Consider the following 24,116-nt stretch of genomic DNA (forward strand, 5'->3'; position numbering starts at 1 on the left):
ACCTCTCACTTTGACCGTGTACTTAGAAGAGTTGTTTGTGAGAAAAAGATCAAGCGTATTGGCTGTATGATTAGGATTGTCCGGTATTCTTGTAGGTAAATGAACAATCTGTGCTAGGTCATTAGTAATTGCAAAAGCCTCAGTATCTCGACCTGCTGGGTCGTTGTGACTAGAAAACGGAAGCCAGCTGGAGTTGTGAACATTAAAATCACCAAGGAAAATTACCTCACTGTTAGGAAAGTCTGACTGGAGAAAGTCAAGTTACAAAGAGAGGAAGTCAAAGAGCTCCAAGTGATCAGTGGAGTTGGGAGAACGGTAGAGACTACAGATGAATTTGACACAATGAGGTAGAGAGATTTTAAGCCAGAGAAGATTGAAGAGAGGAGATTCCAAATTGCCAAGTCTCTGACAGGGAATATCAGAATGGACATATGCACAAGTACCACCTTTGAGGCAAAAGGAATCATACAGCGAATAATTTGGGCATCTGAGATGAGCAGTAGTTGAATCAACCGATAACTGAGATTCTGTCAGAAAAAGTACATGGGGTTTGGCAGACTGCAAGTGGAAATGGACATTGTTAAGATTAGAATTGAGACCACGTATATTTGTGAAATGAATTAGGAAATGCTTGGGAGGTTTAGATCTTTTTGCAGATAATTCTGCTCTATTAGTTTGACAATTCATGGTGTATTCAATAATAAGAAAAAGTGGGTGGGACATGCTGTATGAAGTAATGAAATTTTTGGATATGGCGTACACGTGGTAAGAATATACCCAGATCCTTGACATAATGTGGCTTCGACAATGCTCCCCGCATACACACTACTTGGACTCTCTCCAGTCACTATCTGGCAGAGTAGAGGTAGCAATATTATACACTAGCTGATCCGGAAGCCTCCTAGAGAGTTACCAGCAGGTTCAATCCGGTGTACTAACTAGCGGCCAGCCTGCGAACACCGTTTTAGAGCTGTACCCTCGAAATGTAAGGAATATTGGATCTCGCCACAATGTTCATCATAACCTCAAAAGTCATCAATCATACTGCATGATGGAAGAGATATGGAAGGGTTGACCGGAACTTAGCTCTAGAGACTAAACCTCCAATAAGCAAAGTGGTGATATTTCACTGGTTGATGAGAGTCATCTACCACCTAGTACTGCCTTGTAACATAGAGGGGCACCACACCTCGACCCCTGCTTACGTTGGTTGACACCTGGGTATAACCTCCATGCACAAGTACATGGTGGTCACCCACCATGTACTTGTGCATGGAGGTTATACCCAGAATTACTAACAGTTCCACCATCGTGAAGGTGCAAGAAGAGGATTTGAATGTCACAGACCGTCCGGACTTCGCCAAAATTGGATCCACTTGACTTGAGTGTCACCCGAATATCAGTTCCATCAGCGTTTTAGACTCCCAGGTAGCAAGTACAGCATGTCTGGCATATCTGAGAGAATTTCTGTGACAACCTCAAGCATCTTGACTCTCCTCAAGTACAGAAGAAGTGGCTATCAGAATAACTATTTGCTTTAACTACTGGTTAATTGGACAATGTTTCTTTACTAGTGTTTTACTGTCAATTGTTTGTGCCTCTTCAGTGACTAAAAGGTTTTTTGGTTGTTGCTTTAATAGCAAGTGTATAGGTATTATAAATATTAAAAGAGGGTAATTAGGTACTTTTAATCTAACCTATATCTGTTAATTTCCAGTTTCAATTTTCCAACTTGAAATAAACATATTTAAATCTCACTGAGGTTAAAAGTTCTTCATTCCTCTCTTTTAATATTGCTTTAGATGTATAATTTATGCTTACCTTAATGTTTGATGAGACCTTCATCAAGTTAATGGTGTTATGATAATATTAAATGCTTAACAAAACAATAGCATTTCCTATTGTATATAAAGTGTACATACATACATACAGTGGCAGACAAAAAAAACTGCATCACTTGTGAATTATGCAAATAATGTTTTGTGCTGCATTGTGGGTTGCAGAAATATTCAAAATGCATTTGTTAGATGGGATATATATATATATATCTCTGTGAATGAAATCCAATAAAAAGACTCCACCTGATATACCTAATTGCCATAAATATCTTCCCAAAGGGTAAAATGTGTAATTAATGGAAATAGGAGAAATCATGCAAACGACAATCATGAAAACCAAACATACATTTTATTGCATTTATGTGTACAAACTGAAGTGACAAGTTAACATAATAGTATTATGTACTGAAAATCAGCAAAATAAGTCCTCGATATTTTTTGTTGTTCTTCCTTGGGCTGTAATTGTAATTACAGCCTTGCAATGATCCAGCTTAATCAACTTTTGGATATGTGGTTGTCCAATTTCATGGTACATCACTCTTACAATGCTCTCCTGCAGCTGAATCTTACTTGGCTTCTTCTGAGCAATCTTAGACGACATTATGTACCAGCAATTTTCAATAGGGTTCAAATCTGGACTGTTGCCAGGCCAGTCCAACACTAATGCCAGCATTTCTGAGGTATGATTGCACCTTAAGGAAGAAAAACGAGGGAAAACATTGGTGTAATTTTTATTTTGTCTTTTTGTCTCACAAGACTTAAACTCATCATTAAATCTAAATAGCACAAAACTTACCAATTTTGCTGTGTGGCAAGGCTTCGAATCCTGTTGAAGAATGCAGTTTTGGATGTCTGTATGGTGATCCCTAATAACGGGTTTCAGGCACTCCTCCAAGATAGCAGTGTAGGTTTCTGCATTCACCATTGCATTAATAAACTTAATTTGCCCCACCCCTTTGCTTGTTATGTATCCCCAGACCATCTGACCGGCAGGGAACTTTACAGTTGGTGTTATGCAATCAGGATGGTATGCCTCCAATTTTCGTCTGCTGATATATCGCTTCCCATCCGAGCCATGCAGGTTGAATTTTGGTTTGTCAGAAAAGGATACTAATGAGCGTGTATACCCTTACAATGCCGTATTTATAGAAACAGCTGATGCAATACCTTGCAATTACTGTCTGATGCAACAGAAATGTTATCTGACATAATGCCTTTGCTTTGCAACAAACAAAATAACTGTAATCAGGCAATATCTTATACGTTTCACTACAAATGTTACTTTTTTTAAGGTGATGCAGTTTTTTTGTCCACCACTGTATATTTATTGAAATGATTGAATTATTAAATATATATATATATATTTATTTATGCTATTGTGAACTGCTTTACTGTCATCAAAATAGAAATGTTATTTTGGTCAATTTCAGTAAAACAATTATCTCTAATTCCCTGCTGTTAATTGCTCTTAATCTGAACAGCTTTTCTTCTTAGAAACAATTTCTATAAAATACAGAAGTATGCACCATTTACATGTGGAATATCATTGAACTTATATATCAAGAGTAATAATATTTAAAGGTTGTGAAGGATGTTTCTCTTTTTGTTTCTGTAAAAGTAAAAAGAAGTATTGCAGTTTAAAGTTTGATATATTCAATTTATACTGTAAATGCTGCATAGCAATAACCGTTATGCCTTATTTAATGACTTTGTAAACAGGGTGAACATTGAGATATAAAATTACTCAAGGGTGAAGAAAGTTTCTGTTTTGCAACCAACTATTACTAAAGGTTAAAGCCATTAACATATATTTTGGTTTAATGAAATTAATCCCCACATAACAATACTTACCATAAATGTGAAAAAAAAAAGCTTCAGTGTGCTTAACTTGAATACAATCTGCATTCAGTTTCTTTCTCATGCAAACAAGTATCTGCTTTTAATGTGATTTTCATACTGTTTTTGACAATGGCAACTCATGGTTGTGTGAACAAACCAAATAAATTTTGTCACATTTGCAGTAATTATGTTGTGGTGAAACAAAAGCAGGACATAACATCATTTATGAAAAATGCATATGATGCATATTTTAGATTTAAATTATGTCACCAAGATAAAAGTTTTCCCAGCCCCATAAAGTGTGCCATACACATGTGGAGGGCTTGCAATCAGGGAAATGTAGTAAAAGGAAAGCCATGGTATTTGCCATTCCCCATAGTGTGGACGGAACCTTGGAATCATATTAATGACTGTTACTTTTGTGCCATAAATGCAGCAGGTTATAATGCAAAGAACAAGCAGAACATCGTGTACCAGCCAGTACCACCTCCACCAGTTGTTCTTGAACATATGCCATCTGATCCCAAATCTGACATCCGTAATCTAAAGAATGATATACACTATTGTAACAAAAGAAATTTACAATTCTGGACCACAGCTCTTTACACACGTGAACTTAATGATCTTGTGAGAGATACAAATCTACCCAAAGGGTCTGAAGAGCTTTTAGGGTTCAAGGATGAAATCCAAAAATCTGTTGGCACCAGGAACAGTCTTTAGATAGTACAGACATCACAAAAAAGAATTTGTTCCCCATTTTCCCAAAGAAGATATAATGATATATTGCAACAACATTCCTGCAGTTATGAACTTTTCAGAATTTTTTTTACCGATCAACAGAGTAGAGGCTATTTATTGACTCATCAAAGCAAAACCTCAAACTCTCTTTCATAATGGAAATAAGTATGATCCATTCCTGTAGTCCACCATTCAGCACTCTTAAAAGAAAACTAAGAAAATGCTAAGTTTTTTGGGAAAAAGCTTCAGTATAGGGATCATGGTTGGCTAGCATGTGGAGATTTTAAAGTTATTGGTCTGCTACTCTGCCAACAACTCGGTTACGCAAAAATGTCTTGTATTCTGTGCAAGTGGATAGTCGAGCAAAGAAGTGAACATTGGGAAAGAAAAAGGTACACATCAAGATGGTCTCTGACATCAGGTTAAAAAAACATTAAAGACAAGCCATGAGCAGATCAAAACAAATTACTGTCAATTCCTCTGCATATAAAGTTAAGTATAATGAAACAGTTTGTCCAAGCCCTGAATAAAGAAGAAAATTTTGTTAAGTATGTTTGCATAAGCTCCCATTTCTTAAACACAAAAAAAAAAAAAAATCAAAGTATGAATTTTTGTTGGACCTCAAAATCTACAAACTGGTACCAGAATCTGTAATTGAAGAATCCACAAGCCAAACCGAAAGAGATGGTTAGACCAGCCTTAAAATTATAGTATGCAGTTTTTTGGGAAACAATAAACATCCAGATTATGATGATGCCGTGTCTCATCATTTCAACCAATTTTTGTGATTGAATCACGTCCATCTTTAAACATTCTAAACCACCTGTGAGTTGTGCTACATGGAGGTGTGGATTCACCATAAGCCTCTTTTAACATTTCATATACTTCATCTGATGTTTTCTTGAGATGGAAACAAAACTTAAGAGCAGCATACTGTTCCTCACATGTCACATCCATTTTTACATAAGCAAAACTGAACAGGCGTAAACTTGACTGACTACCAAGGTCACAACTGTGTGAAAAAGTCAATTGCACAGTTGCTATGTGATGCAGCTAGGTTTGGTCCTAAATTCAGCAGCTCAGCTAGAAATAGCAAGCAGTACAGTTGTTCATGAAAAATTATGATCATTCTTTATTGAACAGCCCTTGTAAAAAGTTGTTATAAAAAATGACAACATGTGGTATAATTAAGTAAGAGTGTGAATTAAAGTAACACTTTTTTAACCACATGAAAATTAGCTACAAACTGCAACAAGCTAACGTTTGAGAGATGCTACTACTTTTCTGTGTTTTCATTTCATTTTTCCACTTCAGCATTTTCTTGTTTTCGATTGGGGAACTGATTGGGTGGAATGGTTTAAGAGGTTGGTTTTTCAAGGAATGGATAATGAGAAATGGTGCATGATCTTATTTATATATTTCTCTTGTCAATCTTTTGTTGTGTCAGGATATGAGCTGTGGACACCAATGGTGGAAAATTTCAAAGATCTATTTGGCTCCTTTTAACCTTGAGAGTTGTCTCTTCTGCCCAAGTAGCTAGTCACTCCACAGGGTGGCAGTAGCAATGCCACAAGCAACTAAGTTAGGTTAGTACTATTAAAAAAGAAACAAAGATAAATTTCCTTTATGGGGCTTTGCCTACGTCTTTTGGCACAAAAGAGCAAAAACTTTGACAATGGAAAAAAAAACTAATTATCCCAATGTGTAAATAAATGGTTTTTAGCCACTACGGCATATGGGTATTCAGGATATGGCTTAAGAGGTTTGGAAACCTTTTTATAAAGAATGTAGATGAATGGAAAGGGTACAGATAAAAATAAGGAGATCAGCTAGGGAGGGCAAAAGGATATTCTTATCAAGAATGTCTACAAAGAGCAACATCTGGCAACTAGGCATCATGATTAGTGACTTAAATGAAGTGTTTAAGGCTTTGGAAGGATTGAGTAAAATAAAACCTAATAGCATCTGTACTCTTTTCTCAGATAACAACATAAGGTGATAAATTTAACTTTAAAAATGATAAATGCAAAATGGATGCACAGAAATTTGTCAACATGCAAAAACACGGGAAAAAACTCTTTGTCAACATGTATTATGATACATGGTAACAAAGTAAGACAGAGAGGGTCAAACCAAGTAAAAGAAAATAACCATATCAACTGGAAAAAATAAATAAAATAAATAATAAAGCATGCATGCACGCGTGCACAGAGAGTTGCGTTGTATTAGTAACACCCTTGTGCAGGAATGGACTGTGTGACACTGGTGAAGGCTCAACGTCAGGAGTGGATGATATAAGATTATAGGCTGCACATGTGGTGATCAATTTTTGAGTGTCTGCAGGTAAGTATGGGTCAACAGTCGGTACCGAGATCTTTCCAACTTAAAATGTAAAATGACTGTGGGAGCAAGACATGCAGATGCCAGTATCTCGATAACAGCCAATATGATTAAGTGCTCCCATTCTGTGGTGTCACAAATCTATAGGAAGACCAATATCCACATGGACTACACACCAGACATAAGCTCATAGAGCCTATGGCAGTCAATGGCCATCACAGGTACTCATGCTCACTGCAAGACACAAGAAACTGTGCCTTTCATTCACATCAGCACCAACACTGGAGCACCACCATGTGGAAATCTGTCACCATTTGCTTGATAGAGTTGGAAATGGGATTCATCTGACAAATCCCATTTCCAACTCTATAATGCTGATGAGCATTTGGAGCATTTTTGACCCACATTTGGAGAAAGCAACATGAGGTAGTTGTGTCATGGTTTGGAGACTGTTTTTGTGGCATACCCTAAGTCCTCTGATCACTGTTAATCAATGGCTCGATGGGAACACCTACTTACCTTTATATTATCATTGACAAAGTACAACCTTCCATGATGACAGTGTATCTAGACAACTCTGGTATCTATCAACAAGACAATGTTCCATGCCACAAGGCTCAGCAAGTCACTAACTGTTTCGGTAACATGTCAATGAATTCTTCATCCTCTCATGGCTGCCCAACCCAATCAATCTCTTTTCCAGTAGGACCCAAACATGTTTAGTTGAGCCCGTTTGGGACCCATTGGAAAAGGACAATCGATGCAACTGTAGAAGGGCGCCTCCGTAGCTAGGTGGGAAGGAGCAGCAGTGCATAGCACACACTTCTTGATTAGACCGGGGTCCGAGCCCTTCACCACCAAATACGGAGGATGCGGAAAGGTTGGGGAATGACCACCGCATATCCCGGAGCAATATGGCCTTAGTTGCTAATGCTCCTAAAAACCAAATAACAAACAAACAAGCTACTGTAGAAGGTTGAGGCATACTAACTTTTGAACTCTTATTTATTCAACTTTCAATTTTGCATTAATCAACCCTAATAGAAAAAATAAAAAAATTCATTTCTTTCAGAAAATTTTAATCTTTATTGAAACTATTAGTAGCTAAAATGCATTAATCATTATCCTTTTACAATACTGTTTTGTTTATTTAAACTGATTCACGTTTTAGGATTAAATGTGTTTATTCATTTATGCTTAAGCACTGTCTTCCACAAACAAATCGCCTTTGCAAGAATAAGCCTGTGATACACATGAATCACCAGATATGCAGTGGAGAGCAGTTAGTAGGGAGGGAAAAGATTAGATTCCAAGAAAGGTGAATACATTTGATTAAAATAAATTAAAGAATCCGTGTTCCTTTTGAATGGAATGGAGTTCTCTTTAAAACCAGTGCAACAAAAAAAAAAAAAAAGGAATGCATGCAAAGAGCAAGTAGGAGGAAAGAAACTGAATTTTTTTTTAATCTGAAATAAACTGCCAGTATAGCATCAGAACTATTATAGCCTATGACTTTGAAACTTAGTTAAAAAGAAAATGTGTTTTAAAAAGAAAAAGTTTTGTGTTAAAAAAAGAAAAAGTGACTTTCAAAATTATTGTAAAATAAGCAAATAAGTAAAATAGGCTTAGCATTTAACTGTAGAATGGCCATCAACAGAGTGAAAAGTCTAGTTTCTTTTGGAAATGTAAAATGTCAAAATGTTAGTATTTACAAGGTAAGAATCTGAGGCATCAGATTCTTACCTTGTAAATACTGTATATAGAAACATATCTGACTTTAAATTTTAAAAGCTGTCAACTTTATGAGTATTAAAAAATTTACAGTACACATTAAATTATCAAAACAGTTTGAGGAAAACAGTATTCCTCAACTCTGTGACAACTGAGGGAAACCAGACACAACAGTTTCTCAATTTTATTTTTAAAATCACTCTTTCCTTAGTATAAGGTTAAAGGGGTTTCTTGGGTATGAAAATTATCAAATTATTAAATAAATGACTCCTATTTTTATGTGGTTCCTGATATAGTACTGAATTCAAAATAATTTTTTATTTGTGCAAGTTAAAACCATAAGAAACCACACTACAAATTAATGTGCATGCATTAATGGACATATTGTGCAATGCATGTGTAACACTACCACACAACACCCTGCAACACCTTGTGGAGTCTATGCCAAGGTATGTGCACACTGTATTATGGACAAAAGGTGGCCTGACGAGGTATTAGGTAGGTGTTGCTAATGCAAAGCCAACTGCATGTGTATAATCTAAACCATGGTATAAAAGAAATATTTCATTCTTTATTATAATGTGAAACACAAAATGTAATGCTGATGAACAGTTTACTTTTTCCCTTGTGATCAGTAAACAACAGAGCTACTGCAGGTCTGCTGAGTTTAAGTTTGCATGTGACCAAGGAATTAAAAAAAATTATCTGAAATGTCCTAAACTTCTATCTGTTTAATTAGAGTTAGTTAATTAAACATATATCTCAGTTCCATCTTGGATAGATTTGATACATAATTTTTTTCACATACTACAGCATGCACTGAAGTGCTTACCTTCTTTTAACTGAGGAAGTGCTGGATCCATATTTTTCATGACCAACTTTCTATAAAATAGACATGCATATAAATAGATAATATTCTGACCTAATTATCAAATTTTACTAATTAAAGGAAATGCAATCAAATACACACCCACATGCACAGATTAACATTTTAAACCAAATTATATTAACGTAATTGCCCAATCACAAACAATAGCAAATACGCCACATATAAAAATCTTTTATGTGATTATTATAATTAACAAATAATTCATATGCGAATTTAGTTGAAACCCATATTTAATATTTGTATAAAGAAAGAGTTAAGAGTGTGTGTGTGTGTGTGTGTGTGTGTGTGTGTGTGTGTGTGTGTGTGTGTGTGTGTGTGTGTGTGTGTGTGTGTGTGGCGCCAAAGCAATTAAATCTGAGGCATCAGTATATTGGGTCTATAATTGGGCATATTCTTTTTGTCAATTTTCTGGATGAAAAACCATGCAGCCTTCATCTGAGAACAATTAAACTCAGCAAAATTGTGAAACAAATAAATTCCTTACTTCATTAACAGGGATTCAAATTCAGGGCTTTTCCCTCTGGTGTGAGATGACTGTTGTGATTTTAATTACTGTGCTACAACCCATTATCAACAAAGTCTATTATGCGTAATCAGTATACAGGTCACTGTGATGGTGCAATCAATTGTTGTGGGCTATCAGCTCTCCGTAGCTTAATTGACACCAGGAGTGTATTCAGGGGCAGCAGAGGGGGGCACTGACCTCCCTTAACCAAAAATTTGAAATTAAAGAAAAAGAATGCAGGAGGTGTTTTGCTTCTTCTCTATTCTCTCAAGGTGTTCCAGTCTCCAAAGAGCTAACTGAAAGACAAAATCTCTGGAAAAAATGATTTTGTTCAGTAACATAACTATGCCAATGCAGATGCATTGGGGTCCCCCCGAGCTTGAAAGAGGCCCGGTGAAATTTGAAAGAGAGATTCACTTCTCAAGGCAATTAACGAATTTCATTAATAAATGAGGAATTTTTTTAAATTAAATGTAACACATTCTTATCAAGCCAGTGACTGCCCGCCTGAGTATTATTTAGACTGATGCCACACTTATAGAAATATTAGTAAATAAAAGATAGACATGAAATATTCAGCAAAACAAATGTCAAATACATATCACAGTCTGATTTTATTCTAGTGTTGGTGAATATTTTAAATTTTTTGTGTATGCATACTCTGATTGTTATCAGAGAGCACAAATTTGTCACATAACAATCTAGTTTTTTTTTTTTTTTTATGAAAACCCCAAACACGAGAAGTATTAGAACCTATAGTACTCATTACCATGCTTAGTTTGGAGGTTAAGAAGATGAAAGAAGATATTTGTTGACATTAGATTTGAACTTCCATAGATTGTAATTTTCAGAAAATACATATGAAGGAAGGTTGTTCCAGAAAATGCCAGTTGAATGAATAAACCAGGATGATGAAAAGTTGGTTCTGTGAGTTTGAAGTTGGACAGTAAATGGATGATGGCTGGTGACGGCACGTGTACGGACTGTTTTGAAAGAGAGCGGGAATTATAGAAGAAAAATTAAGAAGAACAGTGCCCATGGAAGTATCTGTAGAAAGGTCATGCAGCAGAAACAGTACATCTATGAGACAGCAAGTGGAGAGACTCTGTTAGAGATGAGTCATTAATTAACCTAACTGCCCTCTTCTGAATGGAATCTAGAAGCCTGAGAGAGGTTTTGGGGGCACCACCCCAGATGTGGGAACAATATTCCATGGTAGGGCAGATTTGCGATTTGTACAGAGTGAACAGCTGTTTGGAAGAAAAGTAACGCCGAGAGCGAAAGAGAAAACCAAGTTTTTTACATGCAGAGGCAGCAATATTTCTAATGTGCTTATGCCAAGAGAGATTAGGAGTCAGGGTAATCCCCAAAAGGCACTTTACGCCTAAGTTGCCCTTGTACTGTTAAACTTCTATATATACCTACCTACCTACCATCCCCAAAAGAGATATATCATTTTGCCTAGAAATCGGAGTGTCACCAAAGATATGCACAGGAGCAGAAGAACCCTTTTTTTGAGATATAAGACAAGACTGAGTTTTAGAAGGATTGAAATCAACTAAGTTGTCTTTGCCCCACTGGAGAATTACTTGGAGATTGGCATTTAAGGAACTGGTAGTAGATATTTGAGAAGTTAACATTAGTTGTTAATCCAAATGGATTAACAACTAATGAAATCGACTTCATCCTCACTAACAGAAGATATATTGTGAATGATGTTACCGTCCTGAATAAGGTAAATGTTGGAAGTGATCACAGAATGGTAAGATGCACACCTGATATAGATGTAGGAAAGGAAAAAAACGACTCGAGTAAGTAATACGAAGGACTTTGAGATAACAGAAGAGGAGAAAAAGCAGTATGTACTGGAACTTAAAAACAAGTGAGCTTCTGCAGACTGCTCAGGACCAAGACATCAACAAGGAATATTACAACATTCTGAGAGTGATAAAGCCCAAGAAACGTATAGGGAAAAAGAAATCCAAAGAAGAAAAAATTAGTCAAAAAACACTTGTTATGATGAACCGAAGGCAACAAATGAAGAGCAAGATAAACACTGACAAGGAGAAAATTGAGTATACTGAGTTATGCAAAGCCATTAGAAAGAGACTCAGAGAGGACATAAGAAGATTTAACACAAGAAGAGTAGAACAAGCATTAAGGGAAAACAAACGACTTAAATCAGCAGCCATGAGCAGTAATACAGAAAGACAAATGATACTGAAACTGAAGAATAGCGATGGTGTAATTATAAATAGCAGAAGGCATAATTCAAATAGCAGAACACTACTATGGAGAATTATACAAGGAGAGAGGGAATGATGCCAGCAGTGGGGAAGATGGATCGCAAATTAGCAACACATATGACATACCCAATTATTCTTCCTGATGAGGTAGAACAGGCATTGAAGAAAATGAAGAATCAGAAAGCCCCAGGGGAAGATGAAGTTACTGAAGAGTTGTTAAAATTGGGAGGAAGAAAACACAAAAATTGGCAAGGCTCTTCACAAAATGCATTAGAAAAGGTGTTTCTTTGTTTGTTATTTGGTTTTTAGGAGCATTTGCAACAAAGGCCATATTGCTCCGGGGATATGCGGTGGTCATTCCCTGACCTTTCTGCATCCTCTGTATTTGGTGGTCAAGGGCTCAAATCCCGGTCTAATCAAGAAGCGTGTGCTTTGCACTGCTTCTTGATTAGACTTTTGCACCTTAGAGAAAGTGTGACGCCTAAGCAGTGATATAATGCAATCATAGTTTTGCTGCATAAGAAAGGAGATAAATCAGAAATTGGAAATTATAGACCAATTAGCTTGTTATCCCACATCTACAAGTTGTTCACAAGGGTCATTACTAACAGATTAGAAAGAATACTTGATGAGAATCAACCGAAAGAACAAGATGGCTTTAGGACAGGATTCTCAACTATGGATCACCTTCACATAATATCACAGCTAATGGAGAAAGCAAATGAATATAAAACACCATTATGCCTGGCATTTGTGGATTATGAAAAGACATTTGACTCCATACAGAATAAGTCAATGTTTCGGGCACTGGAAAGACATGGCATAGATACCCCATATATTATGATTTTGAAGAAAATATATGAGAGTGCTACCTCCTTTATTAGACTAGACAAAGACAGTAGGAAATTTAAAATCGAGAAAGGAGTTCGACAAGGAGACACAATATCTCCGAAGCTGTTTACTGCTGGTCTTGAGGAAGCTTTCAGACGATTAGACTGGTTGCAGAAAGGAGTCAATGTGAATGGAGAGTACCTAAACCATTTACGATTCGCAGATAACATTGTGGTCATAAGCCACGATCCCAAAGAATTAGAGGAAAATCTTAATCAGTTATGCATAGTTAGTAAGGATTTTTAACTAAAGATGAATATAGCTAAAACAAAATTAATGAGGAACAAGTATGCACAGAAAGGTACATGATTGATGTTGTTGTTGTTATTTGGTTTTTAGGAGCATTAGCAACTAAGGCCATATTGCTCCGGGATATGCGGTGGTCATTCCCTGACCTTTCCGCATCCTCCGTATTTGGTGGTGACGGGCTCAAACCCCGGTCTAATCAAAAAGCATGTGCTACGCACTACTGCTCCTTCCCATCTGGCTACGGAGGCGCCTCATAATGATTGAAGGAGCAATTATTGAAAAGGTGGAGTCATATACTTATCTGGGACAAGTTATTAGTTGTAATAATGATAAATGGCTGGAAGTCAAGAGAAGAATAAATTTTGGATGGATAACATTCAGGAAATATAGTCATATACTGAAGAGCGCAATATCCCAGTTTGTCTGAAATGTAAAATAATGAACCAATGTATACTCCCCACCATGACTTATGGAAGTGAAACTTGGGCACTCACCAAAAGAATGGAAGAGAAGCTAAGAACTACACAGCGAAGAATGGAACAAATTATATTGGGAATCAGACTGTTAGATAAGAAGAGAAACACATGGATTAAGCAAACTCAAGTAAAGTACATTCTTATCAAAACTAAAGAACTAAAATGGTCTTGGGCAGGACACATAGCTCGAAGACATGATGAGAGATGGACTAAGAAAATAACAGAATGGTTCCCAAGAGGAGCTCTTGAAGAAACCTGGAAGACAACAGCGGAGATGGATAGATGAAATTCATGAGTTTGTGAGTAGTAAATGGATGGCCATTGCACAAAACAGAAGGAACTGGAAAGTTGCTGAAGAGGTCTTCATCCTGCAGTGGATTGAAAATGGCTAATGATGATGATGATGATGATGATTCGAGAAGTGGAAGCTGATTGAGCAGGGCAAGGTTTCTCAAAAGGAAAAGTGGAATACAATGTGCTATCATCGGCAAAACTATGAATAGGATTTCCTGTCAATGGAAGAAGGTCATTAATATACAAGAGGAAAAGAGTGTGGGAATGAACTGAACCTTGGGGTACACCAACATTAGTGGAGAAGTTGGAAGACAGAGAGCCATCTACCGTCACCCGCAGTGAGCAATCAGAAAGAAAACAGGATAACCAATTAAAAAGAAACAGTTGGCAAACCATAACATGGAAGCTTGTTCAGAAGACCTTTATGCCAAACATGATCAAAAGCATTTGAGATGTCAAGAGCAACTGCTTGTGTTTCACCAAACTTTTCCATTGAAATTGTCTATAAATGGGTAACATAAGCCAGAATATCACCAATGGATCAACACTGACGGAATCCATACTGGCAATCATTGATCATACAGATGGTTTCTAGGTAGTTTAAGAGTTGGCGGTTAATTGATTTCTCCATTACTTTAGAAAGGGTAGAAGTAATTGCAATGGGACGATAATTGGATGGGAGGGATTTGCCACCCTTTTTAGGAACTGGCTGGATATGAGCAAATTTCCAAGCAAAAGGAAAAACATCTTTGGAATAAGAAAGTGAAAACAGGTAGCAAAGAACAGGAGTAAGTTCAGGAGCACAGGTTTTGAGAACAAGTGAAGAAATACTATCAGGACCTCGTGCTTTCTTAGCATCAAGATTCGTTAAAATCCTTCTGACATCCTTTTGACGGAAGACCACAGGAGGCATTGAATGGAGCATGTTGGGAATGGTGGGAGGTGTTTTACCAAGGTCATTAATACATGAGCTGGAAGAAAAATGGGACGCTAGCAGGTCAGCTTTATCCTTGGCTGAAGTGACAACAGAACCATCTGGTTTTGACAGAGGTGGGAGTAGAGAAGGGCAAAAGTCGCAGACAATAGCTTTGGCAAGAACAGAATGCTCAAGAATGGGCAAGAAGCAAGTTTTCTACTCTTAGCCTGTTCAAAATCTAGTTTGGAATGATTAATAATTGCTTTACAGTTGTTGTGAGCTTTGGTGTAGGCAGAAAATTAAACTGAAGAATTGGAAACAAGCCAATTATGATATACATTCTTCTCTTGAACAGCCTTAGCACATTTATTGGAAAACCAAGGTTTAGATAAAGGATGGGATTTTAAAGTGGAGTGTGGAATAAAGGATTCCATTCCTACAAAAATAATTTCACTGACATGATCTGAGCAAACGTTGACATCAGAAGTTTTGAAACAGTAATCTGACCAAGGAAAAGAAATCTTGCAGGTCATCCCATTTTGCATTCTTGTAATGCCAAACAATACAAGGTTGGGCATAGCCATGAGATAAAGGCTTCATTGGAGAAGAGATAATCACCAAGTTGTGATCTGAGGTGCTTAAAGGACAACTCACTTCGACCATGAACTTAGAAGAGTTGTTTGTGAGAAAAAGATCAAGCGTGTTGGCTGTATGGTTAGGATTGTCCAGTATTCTTGTAGGTAAATGAACAATCTGTGCTAGGTCATTAGTAATTGCAAGAACCTCAGCATCTTGACCAGCTGGATTGATGTGACTAAAAAATGGAAGCCAGCTGGAGTTGTGAACATTAAAATCACCAAAGAAAATTACCTCACTGTTAGGAAATTTGGACTGGAGAAAGTCAAGTTGCAAAAAGAGGAGGTCAAAAAGCTCCAAGTGATTAGTGGAGTTGGGAGAACGGTAGAGACATCAGATGAATTTGGCACAATGAGGTAGAGAGATTTTAAGTCAGAGAAGATTGAAGAGAGGAAATTCCAAATTACCAAGTCTCTGACAGGGAATACTGGAATGGACATATGTACAGGTACCAGCTTTGAGGCGAATACAGCGAACAATTTGGGCAACTGAGATGAACAGTAGTTGAATCAAACGATAACTGAGATTCTGTCAGAAAAAGTACATGGGGTTTGGCAGACTGCAAGTGGAAATGGACATCTTTGAGATTAGAATTGAGACCACGTATATTTGTGAAATGAACTAGGAAATGTTTGGGAGATTTAGATCTTTTCACAGAGAAGCTTACTCTATTAGGTTGACAATTCATGGTGTATTCAATAGTAAGAAAAAGTGGTTGGGGGGGACATTCTGTATGAAGTAATGAAATTTTTGGATATGGCGTACACATGGTAGGAATATACTCAGATCCTTGATATAACATGGCCTCGACAATGCCCCCCTGCATACACACTACTCGGACTCCCACCAGTCACTATCTGGCAGAGTAGAGGTAGCAAGGTTATACACTAGCTGATCCAGAAATCTCCTAAAGAATTACCAATAGGTTTGGTCTGCGAACACTAGCAGCCGGCCTGCGAACACCGTTTTAGAGCTGTACCCTCGAAATCTAAAGAAAATTGGATTCTTGACATGATGTTCATTATAACCTCAAAAGTCATCAGTGATACTGCATGATGGAAAAGATGGGGAAGGGTTGACCAGAACTTCGCTCTGGAGACTAAACCTGGGTTCCACCACTTCAAGTTCCAATAAGAAAAGTGGTGGTATTGCACCAGTTGATGAGAGTCATCTACCACATAGTATTGCGTGGTAACACATAGGGGCGGCGTTCCTCCATGTGGTGTGGGCGTCACACCTCAACCCCTGCTTGTGTTGGTTCACACCTGGGTGGTCACCCACAATTTGCTTGTGGATGGAGGTTATACCCAGGATTACTAATAGTCCCCATCGTGAAGGCGCAAGCAGAGGATTTGGCTGTCACAAACTGTCTGGACTTTGCCAAAATTGGGTCCACTTGACTTGAATGTCACCCGAATATCAGTTCCATCAACGTTTTAGACTCCCAGGTAGCAAGTACAGCTTGTCTGGCATATCTGAGAGAATGTCTGTGACAACCTCAAGACCAATGGTATGGGCAGTGTTGCCATTTTAATGCCTTTTGCTCTAGATTTGGCCTTTTTTTTTTTTTGGTTCATTTGAAGCGAAAAACTACAAGGACTACAAATGAGTTATTACTATGCTAATCACACATCTAAATTGCGTATTCTTTGATTCTCGCATATGACATTGTGAAACTGACCAGTGCATTGGGAGGAACCCTTCTTGTAATTAGCATTTATCCTGTGGTGTTCAGAGAGCGGATTAAACAATGACCAGGCAGAGAGAGTAGAGTCTACTTCACTCACTCCAAAGCATGAAGTTACGTTAAATTTATGGTTTTGAGGTTCATTTTTCATTTTCACAACAACATTCTACCCGTGTCTATTGCTTTGTCTCTATACAGACAACAGGCCCCAGACTTTGTTGCTGGCCATGAATAATGCATTTTATAACGCTTTTATATGTATCTGTTCTGTTTTCATTTGTGGTGGGAAAATTTGTTGCAAAGTTACTTGAAGGAGAAACTTGGGAAACAAGTGTGGGAAACGAAACAAAAAAAACTCAGCCATTCGCACAGATTTTCATTTGCTTTATAGGCAGAAAAAGAAAGTTATCAAGCTGAAGCTTGATAACTTTCAGCTGTTATCAAATATCATGGGCTATTCTGTGATTCTACATTTTCAAGTTTCTCAGAGCAGAAAAAAAATTTTCCCATTTCCATTACAACTACTCTTTTCTAACTCGTGATAGAAAGGCTGAAGATGTAAGTAAATTTGTTATCCAGTTTTCATTAGTTTACATGATAGACCATTCACAAATTATGAATGATCCACGATGTTAGCAATCATCAAACATTGTCCAGTTTTAATACAAAGAGATACAAAGAGATGTATATAATTGTATAGTCTGACTGAATTTCTCTGAGAAATTCAGTCAGGCCACAAGATCACCTCATGGGATTCTGTGAGCTTGCCAAAAGGGGCAACAAGGAGGTGATTATCCCATTGTTAATCACCAATCTATATGGCAATAGTTAGGCCACCTTGAATACTGCATCAAGTTCTGGAAGCCTCATTTTAAGAAGGATGTGGATCTGTTGGAACTGGTATGAAAATCAATAAGATTAGTCAAGGACAAAAGTATACTCCTGCAATAAAATACCAATTCTACAAATTGGAGCACTTGGAAACTAGGCAGCTATAAGGAGACCTGATTTCACGTGTTTAAGGCTTAAGATGGATTGAATCAATTAAATGCCGGCATTATTACTCTTTCTTGGACAACACACGCACGCACACGCACACACACACACACACACAATGGGAGACATTTAAATCAAAAAAAGAATAGTTATAGAATAGATGTGCAAAACTGTGTTCAATAGAGAGTGACTGATTGTTGGAATTCACTTCCATCACGTGGAGTGGAAATATGTAGTCAGCACAATTTTTTTTTTAAATTAAAACTGCAAACATGACAGGTATTAGAAACTATAGTACTTAGTACTATGCGTGGGTTGAAGGTTGAGAAAATGGAAGGAGATATTTGTTGACATTAATTAGACTTGCAAACTCATGTAGATTGTAATTTACAGGAAATACATATAAAGGAAGGTTGTTATAGAGAGTGGAAGTTGGATGAAAAATAAGGAAGAAGAAAAGTTGGTTCTGTGAGTTTGAAGTAAGATATCAAGAGGATATTGACTGGTTGCAGAACGTGTTCAGACTGTTTTGGAAAACAGAGCAGGAATTCTAGAAGCCAATTCAGGAAAACAGTGCCCGTGGAAATATCTATAGAAAAGACATACAGCAGAAACAGAACATCTACGAGACAGAGTGCAGAGACTCTGTTAGAGATGAGTCATTAATTAACTTAATTGCCCTCTTTTGAATGGAATCTAGAAGCCTCAGAGTAGTTTTGGGGTCACCACCCAAGATGTAATAGTAATAGTGGCACATGATAAAAGAAAGTAAGAGTATGACCTTATGCAGAATAAGCCAAAAAAAAAAAAATTCACACGTCCATTCCCTATAAAAGTTTCTCCAGTTGCTCCTTGAACTTATTTAAGCTATCAATTTCCACAACAACAGATGGAAGTTTGTTCCAGTAATTAGCCACATGCTGGCTAAAGGCAAATTTCCATACATCTATTTTACAACTGTCTTTCCTCAATATCAACTCATGCCCCCTCAGGTTCATAATCTGTGCAAGGGGAAGAATCCCATCAGAATTCAGCGTGTTCAACCCATTCAAGGCTTTATTCACCTCAATCCAATCACCTCACAGGTACCTAGTCTCTACAGTGGCTGAAATTTGCAGAACTTAAGACTTTCTTGGTAAGATGACCCCCTTCATTCCCCTAACCAATCTTGTTGTCCTTCTCTGTACACAGTCAAGCAATTCTACATACTTCCTAAAATTAGGACTCCAGACCTGTATGCAGTGCTCAAGGCATGGCCTGACCATTGCCTTATACAAAGGGATAATCACCTTTTCCAATACTAGCAAAATTCTTGTACATCATTGACAATACTCCATGACCTACTCCAGCAGCCTCTCTGCATTGCTCAGAAAACTTCATATCTGACTGCACAAATACCCCCAGGTCTTTTTTCATTTTCTACCCATAAGTATAGTACTCCACAGTTGATACATTTCTCTGGGGTTACTTCTATCCCGTATGCAGTACTTTCCATTTATCAATGTTAAATTTAGTTGCCACTTCCCACCAATCTGCCAAAATTTTCCAGATCCTGTTGCAGTACCACGCTGTCATTAACAACAATGCCAAACTTTGTATCATCTGCAAACTTCGACATTAAGCCTGATAAACCTTCATCAATATCATTGATAAATATACAAAATAACAGTGGGCCCAACATTGAACCCGAGAGGACTCCACTAATAACATTAGTCAGCGAAGAGCGACATCCACTCTCTGTCTTCTCCCAATCAACCATCCCTTTATACATAGCAGCAATTTGCCTCCAATGCCACACTGCTCCAATTTGTGCAGCAGTCTTCCATGTGCTACAAAATGAAAAGCCTTCCTAAGATTCAAGTATATGATATCAAAATTATTCTTTGCATCCAGTTCCTTTATGACCACATCATAGTATCCAATCAAACTGGTCAGACAAGTTTTCCCCTTAAAAAACCCATGCTGTGTTTGAACTATAACCGAAGTATTGTGTAGATGATCCTGCAGGGCTTTTTAACCAGTGCCTCCATTATTTTCCCAGAAACAGAATTTAAACTAACTGGTCTGTTATTACTCATGTCACCTTTAGATCTCCCTTTGTGAATTGGGGTTACATTTGCACATCTCCAGTATGTGGGGACTTCCCCTGAGTCCAAAGAAGTTCTCATAATTATGGCTAAGGGGTTGCTTACTTCCTTTGCTGCCTCATTTAATATAACTGGATAGATCCCATCCACCCCAGATGCCTTTTTTATGTTTAACTTCAACAATTTCTCCTCCACTTTGCTCTCAGTTATTACAAAATCATTAAGTATCCTGCTACAATTTGATAACCTTCTGCCATTTTCAAACCTTAATAATTCCTCACGTGTGAATGTAGATGCAAAATACTCATTCAGTTTGTTTGCTACCTGAGCAGGATCATCAACAGTTGAACCATCGATGTCAAGTGGACCAATCAGATTCATCCCCCTTCCTTTTAGAGTTTACGTAAGTAAAGAAATCCTTGCTGTTCTTCTTAGCATCTTTTGCCAAGGATTTCTCGTAATCTGCCTTTCCCTGCCTAACCTCCTTTGTGATCTGATTACAGACTAGCTTATATCTGCCATAGGCTTCTGAGTCGCTTGATAATTTATATGCATCCCATCCATTTTTCTTCTCTGTTACGAGTCTCATTAGTTCATTAGATAACCATTTAGGCCTAAACCTTGAACAATATTTCTTAATAGGTATGAAACTTTTAGTAGCATCCACGATTAATTCCTTGAATGCTTCCACTTAGAATTTACTGTTGGTAACATCTTCAGTTGATCCCACTGTACAGAATTTAAAAACTTTCTGAGACCACTGTATCTTTGATCTGGGCTTTGATCCTCCTTTGTGAATTGGGGTCACATTTGCACATCTCCAGTCCAATGGTACTTCCCTTGAGTCCAAGGAAGCTCTCATAATTATGGCTAAGGATTTGCTTACTTCCTTTGCTGCCTCCTTTAATATAACTGGATAGATCCCATCCACCCGAGGTGCCTTTCTTGTGTTTATCTTCAACAATTTCTCCTCCACTTTACTCTCAGTTATTACAAGATTATCTAGCTTACTGCCAGAGTTGAATACACCTCTGGCATTCCCCTCGCTGAATAACCCCTCATGTGTGAATGTCGATGCAAAATATTCATTTAGTTTGTTAGCTACCTGAGCAGGATCATCAACAGTTGAACCATCAATATCAAGTGGACCAAACTGATTCATCCCCTTCCTTCTGGAGTTTACATAAGTAAAAAACTCTTTGCTGTTTTTCTTTGCATCATTTGCCAAAGATTTCTAATAATCTGCCTTTGCTTGCCTAATCTCCTTTGTAACTTGGTTACAGACAAGCTTATATCTATCATAGGCTTCTGTATCACCTGTTAATTTATATGTATCCCATGCATTTTTCTTCTCTGCCATATGTCTCATTAGTTCATCTGACATCCACTTAGGCCTAAACCTTGAACAATATTTCTTAGTTGGTATGTAAAGCCTAGTAGCTTCCAAGATAAGTTCCTTGAATGCTTCCCATTTTGAATTTGCTGTTGCTAACATCATCAGTTGGTCTCACTGTATAGAATTTAAATACTTTCTCAGATCATCGTAGTCGCCTTTACGAAAGCAAAAACTCTTTCTTTAATCCTCATGGTAGTTATCTCTTTGAGTAAATCCCACTTCAGCACATTGTGATCACTGCCACCTAGTGGTTCCTCCTTTATCTGCAGATTCTTAATGCGTGAAGAATCACTGCTGATAATCAGATCCAGAGTATTACTCCCTCTAGTTGCCTCCCGAACATGCTGATGTAGAAAACAATCATCCAATAAATCCACAAAAGCTTTGCTAGTGTGTGAGTGACCAACCCACAAATTCCAGTCAATATCTGAGAAATTAAAATCCCCCATTATAAGACTCTCTGATTTACTGGCCCACTCTATTTCCCTGTACAGTTTCTTATTATACTCATCAGAGTCATTAGGCCTATCATCATCATCATCAGCCAATTTTCAATCCACTGCAGGATGAAGGCCTCTCCAGCAACTTTCCAGTTCCTTCTGTTTTGAGCCCTGGCCATCCATTTACTACTCAAAAACTCATGAATTTCATCTATCCATCTCCGCCTTTGTCTTCCAGGTTTTCTTCTAGCTCCTCTTGGGTACCATTCTGTTATTTTCTTAGTCCATCTGTCATCATGTCTTCTAGCTATGTGGCCTGCCCAAGATCATTTTAGTTCTTTAGTTTTGATAAGAATGTCCTTTACTTGAGTTTGCTGCCTAATCCATGTGTTTCTCTTCTTATCTAACAGTCTGATTCCCAATATAATTCGTTCCATTCTTCGCTGTGTAGTTCTTAGCTTCTCTTCCATTCTTTTGGTGAGTGCCCAAGTTTCACTTCCATAAGTCATGGTGGGGAGTATACATTGATTCATTATTTTACGTTTCAGACAAACTGGGATATTGCTCTTCAGTATGTGACTATATTTCCTGAATGCTATCCATCCAAAATTTATTCTTCTCTTGACTTCCAGCCATTTATCATTATTACAGCTAATAACTTGTCCCAGATAAGTATATGACTCCACCTTTTCAATTACTGCTCCTTCAATCATTATTTCCCTTTCCGTGGCATACTTGTTCATCATTACTTTTGTTTTAGCCATATTCATCTTTAGTCCAAAATCCTTACTAACTGTGCATAACTGATTAAGATTTTCCTCTAATTCTTTGGGATCGTGGTTTATGACCACAATGTCATCTGCAAATCGTAAATGGTTTAGGTACTCTCCGTTCACATTGACTCCTTTCTGCGACCAGTCTAATCTTCTGAAAGCTTCCTCAAGGGCAGCAGTAAACAGCTTCGGAGATATTGTGTCCCCTTGTCGAACTCCTTTCTCGATTTTAAATTTCCTACTGTCTTTGTCAAGTCTAATAAAGGATGTAGCACTCTCATATATTTTCTTCAAAATCATAATATATGGAGTATCTATGCCTTGTCTTTCCAGTGCCCCAAACATTGCCTTATGCTGTATGGAGTCAAATGCCTTTTCATAATCCACAAATGCCAGGCATAATGGTGTTTTATATTCATTTGCTTTCTCCATTATCTGTGATATTACGTGAAGGTGATCCATAGTTGAGAATCCTGTCCTAAAGCCAGCTTGCTCTTTCGGTTGATTCTCATCAAGTATTCTTTCTAATCTGTTAGTAATTACCCTTGTGAACAACTTGTAGATTTGGGATAACAAGCTAATTGGTCTATAATTTCCAATTTCTGATTTATCTCCTTTCTTATGCAGCAAAACTATGATTGCATTATTCCATTGCTTAGGCACACACCTTTTCTAATGCACTTTGTGAAGAGCCTTGCCAGTTTTTGTGTTATGTCTCTTCCTCCCAATTTTAACAACTCTACAGTAACTTCATCTTCCCCCGGGGCTTTCCGATTCTTCAATGCATGTTCTACTTCATCAGGAAGAATATCGGGTATGTCGTATGTGTTGCTACTTTGCAATCCATCTTCCCCACTGCTGGTATCATTCCCTCGCTCCTTGTATAATTCTCTATAGTAGTCTTCTGCTATTTGAATTATGCCTTCTCTGCTGTTTATAAGTACACCAACTCTATATTCTTCTGTTTCTGTATCATTTGTCTTTCTGTATTTCTGCTCATGGCTGCTGATTTCAATCCTTTGTTTTCCCTTAATGCTTGTTCTACTTTTCTTGTGTTATATCTTCTTATCTACTCTCTGAGTCTCTTTCTTTTTCTTGCTTTCAGTTCTTGCTTTTCTTTCAGTGTTTTTCTTGCTCTTCATTTGTCGT

The 24,116-nt window shown here is 37.5% G+C and overlaps 1 protein-coding gene across 2 annotated transcripts in view; it reads right to left on the reverse strand.

Annotated features, from left to right (window-relative positions):
- LOC150084544 (E3 ubiquitin-protein ligase Mdm2-like) overlaps positions 1–24,116 on the reverse strand; it is a 366,530-nt gene that overhangs the window by 267,624 nt on the left and 74,790 nt on the right. For both annotated transcript variants that reach the window (XM_090376480.1, XM_090376479.1), the window contains one exon: positions 9,319–9,368. In XM_090376480.1, coding sequence (XP_090232606.1) covers positions 9,319–9,368 — 50 coding nt within the window. The remainder of the gene's footprint in view (positions 1–9,318; positions 9,369–24,116) is intronic.

Source organism: Mastigoproctus giganteus, chromosome 6, assembly GCF_048544385.1.
Source record: "Mastigoproctus giganteus isolate SK-2022 chromosome 6, ASM4854438v1, whole genome shotgun sequence".
Classification (NCBI taxonomy): domain Eukaryota; kingdom Metazoa; phylum Arthropoda; class Arachnida; order Uropygi; family Thelyphonidae; genus Mastigoproctus; species Mastigoproctus giganteus.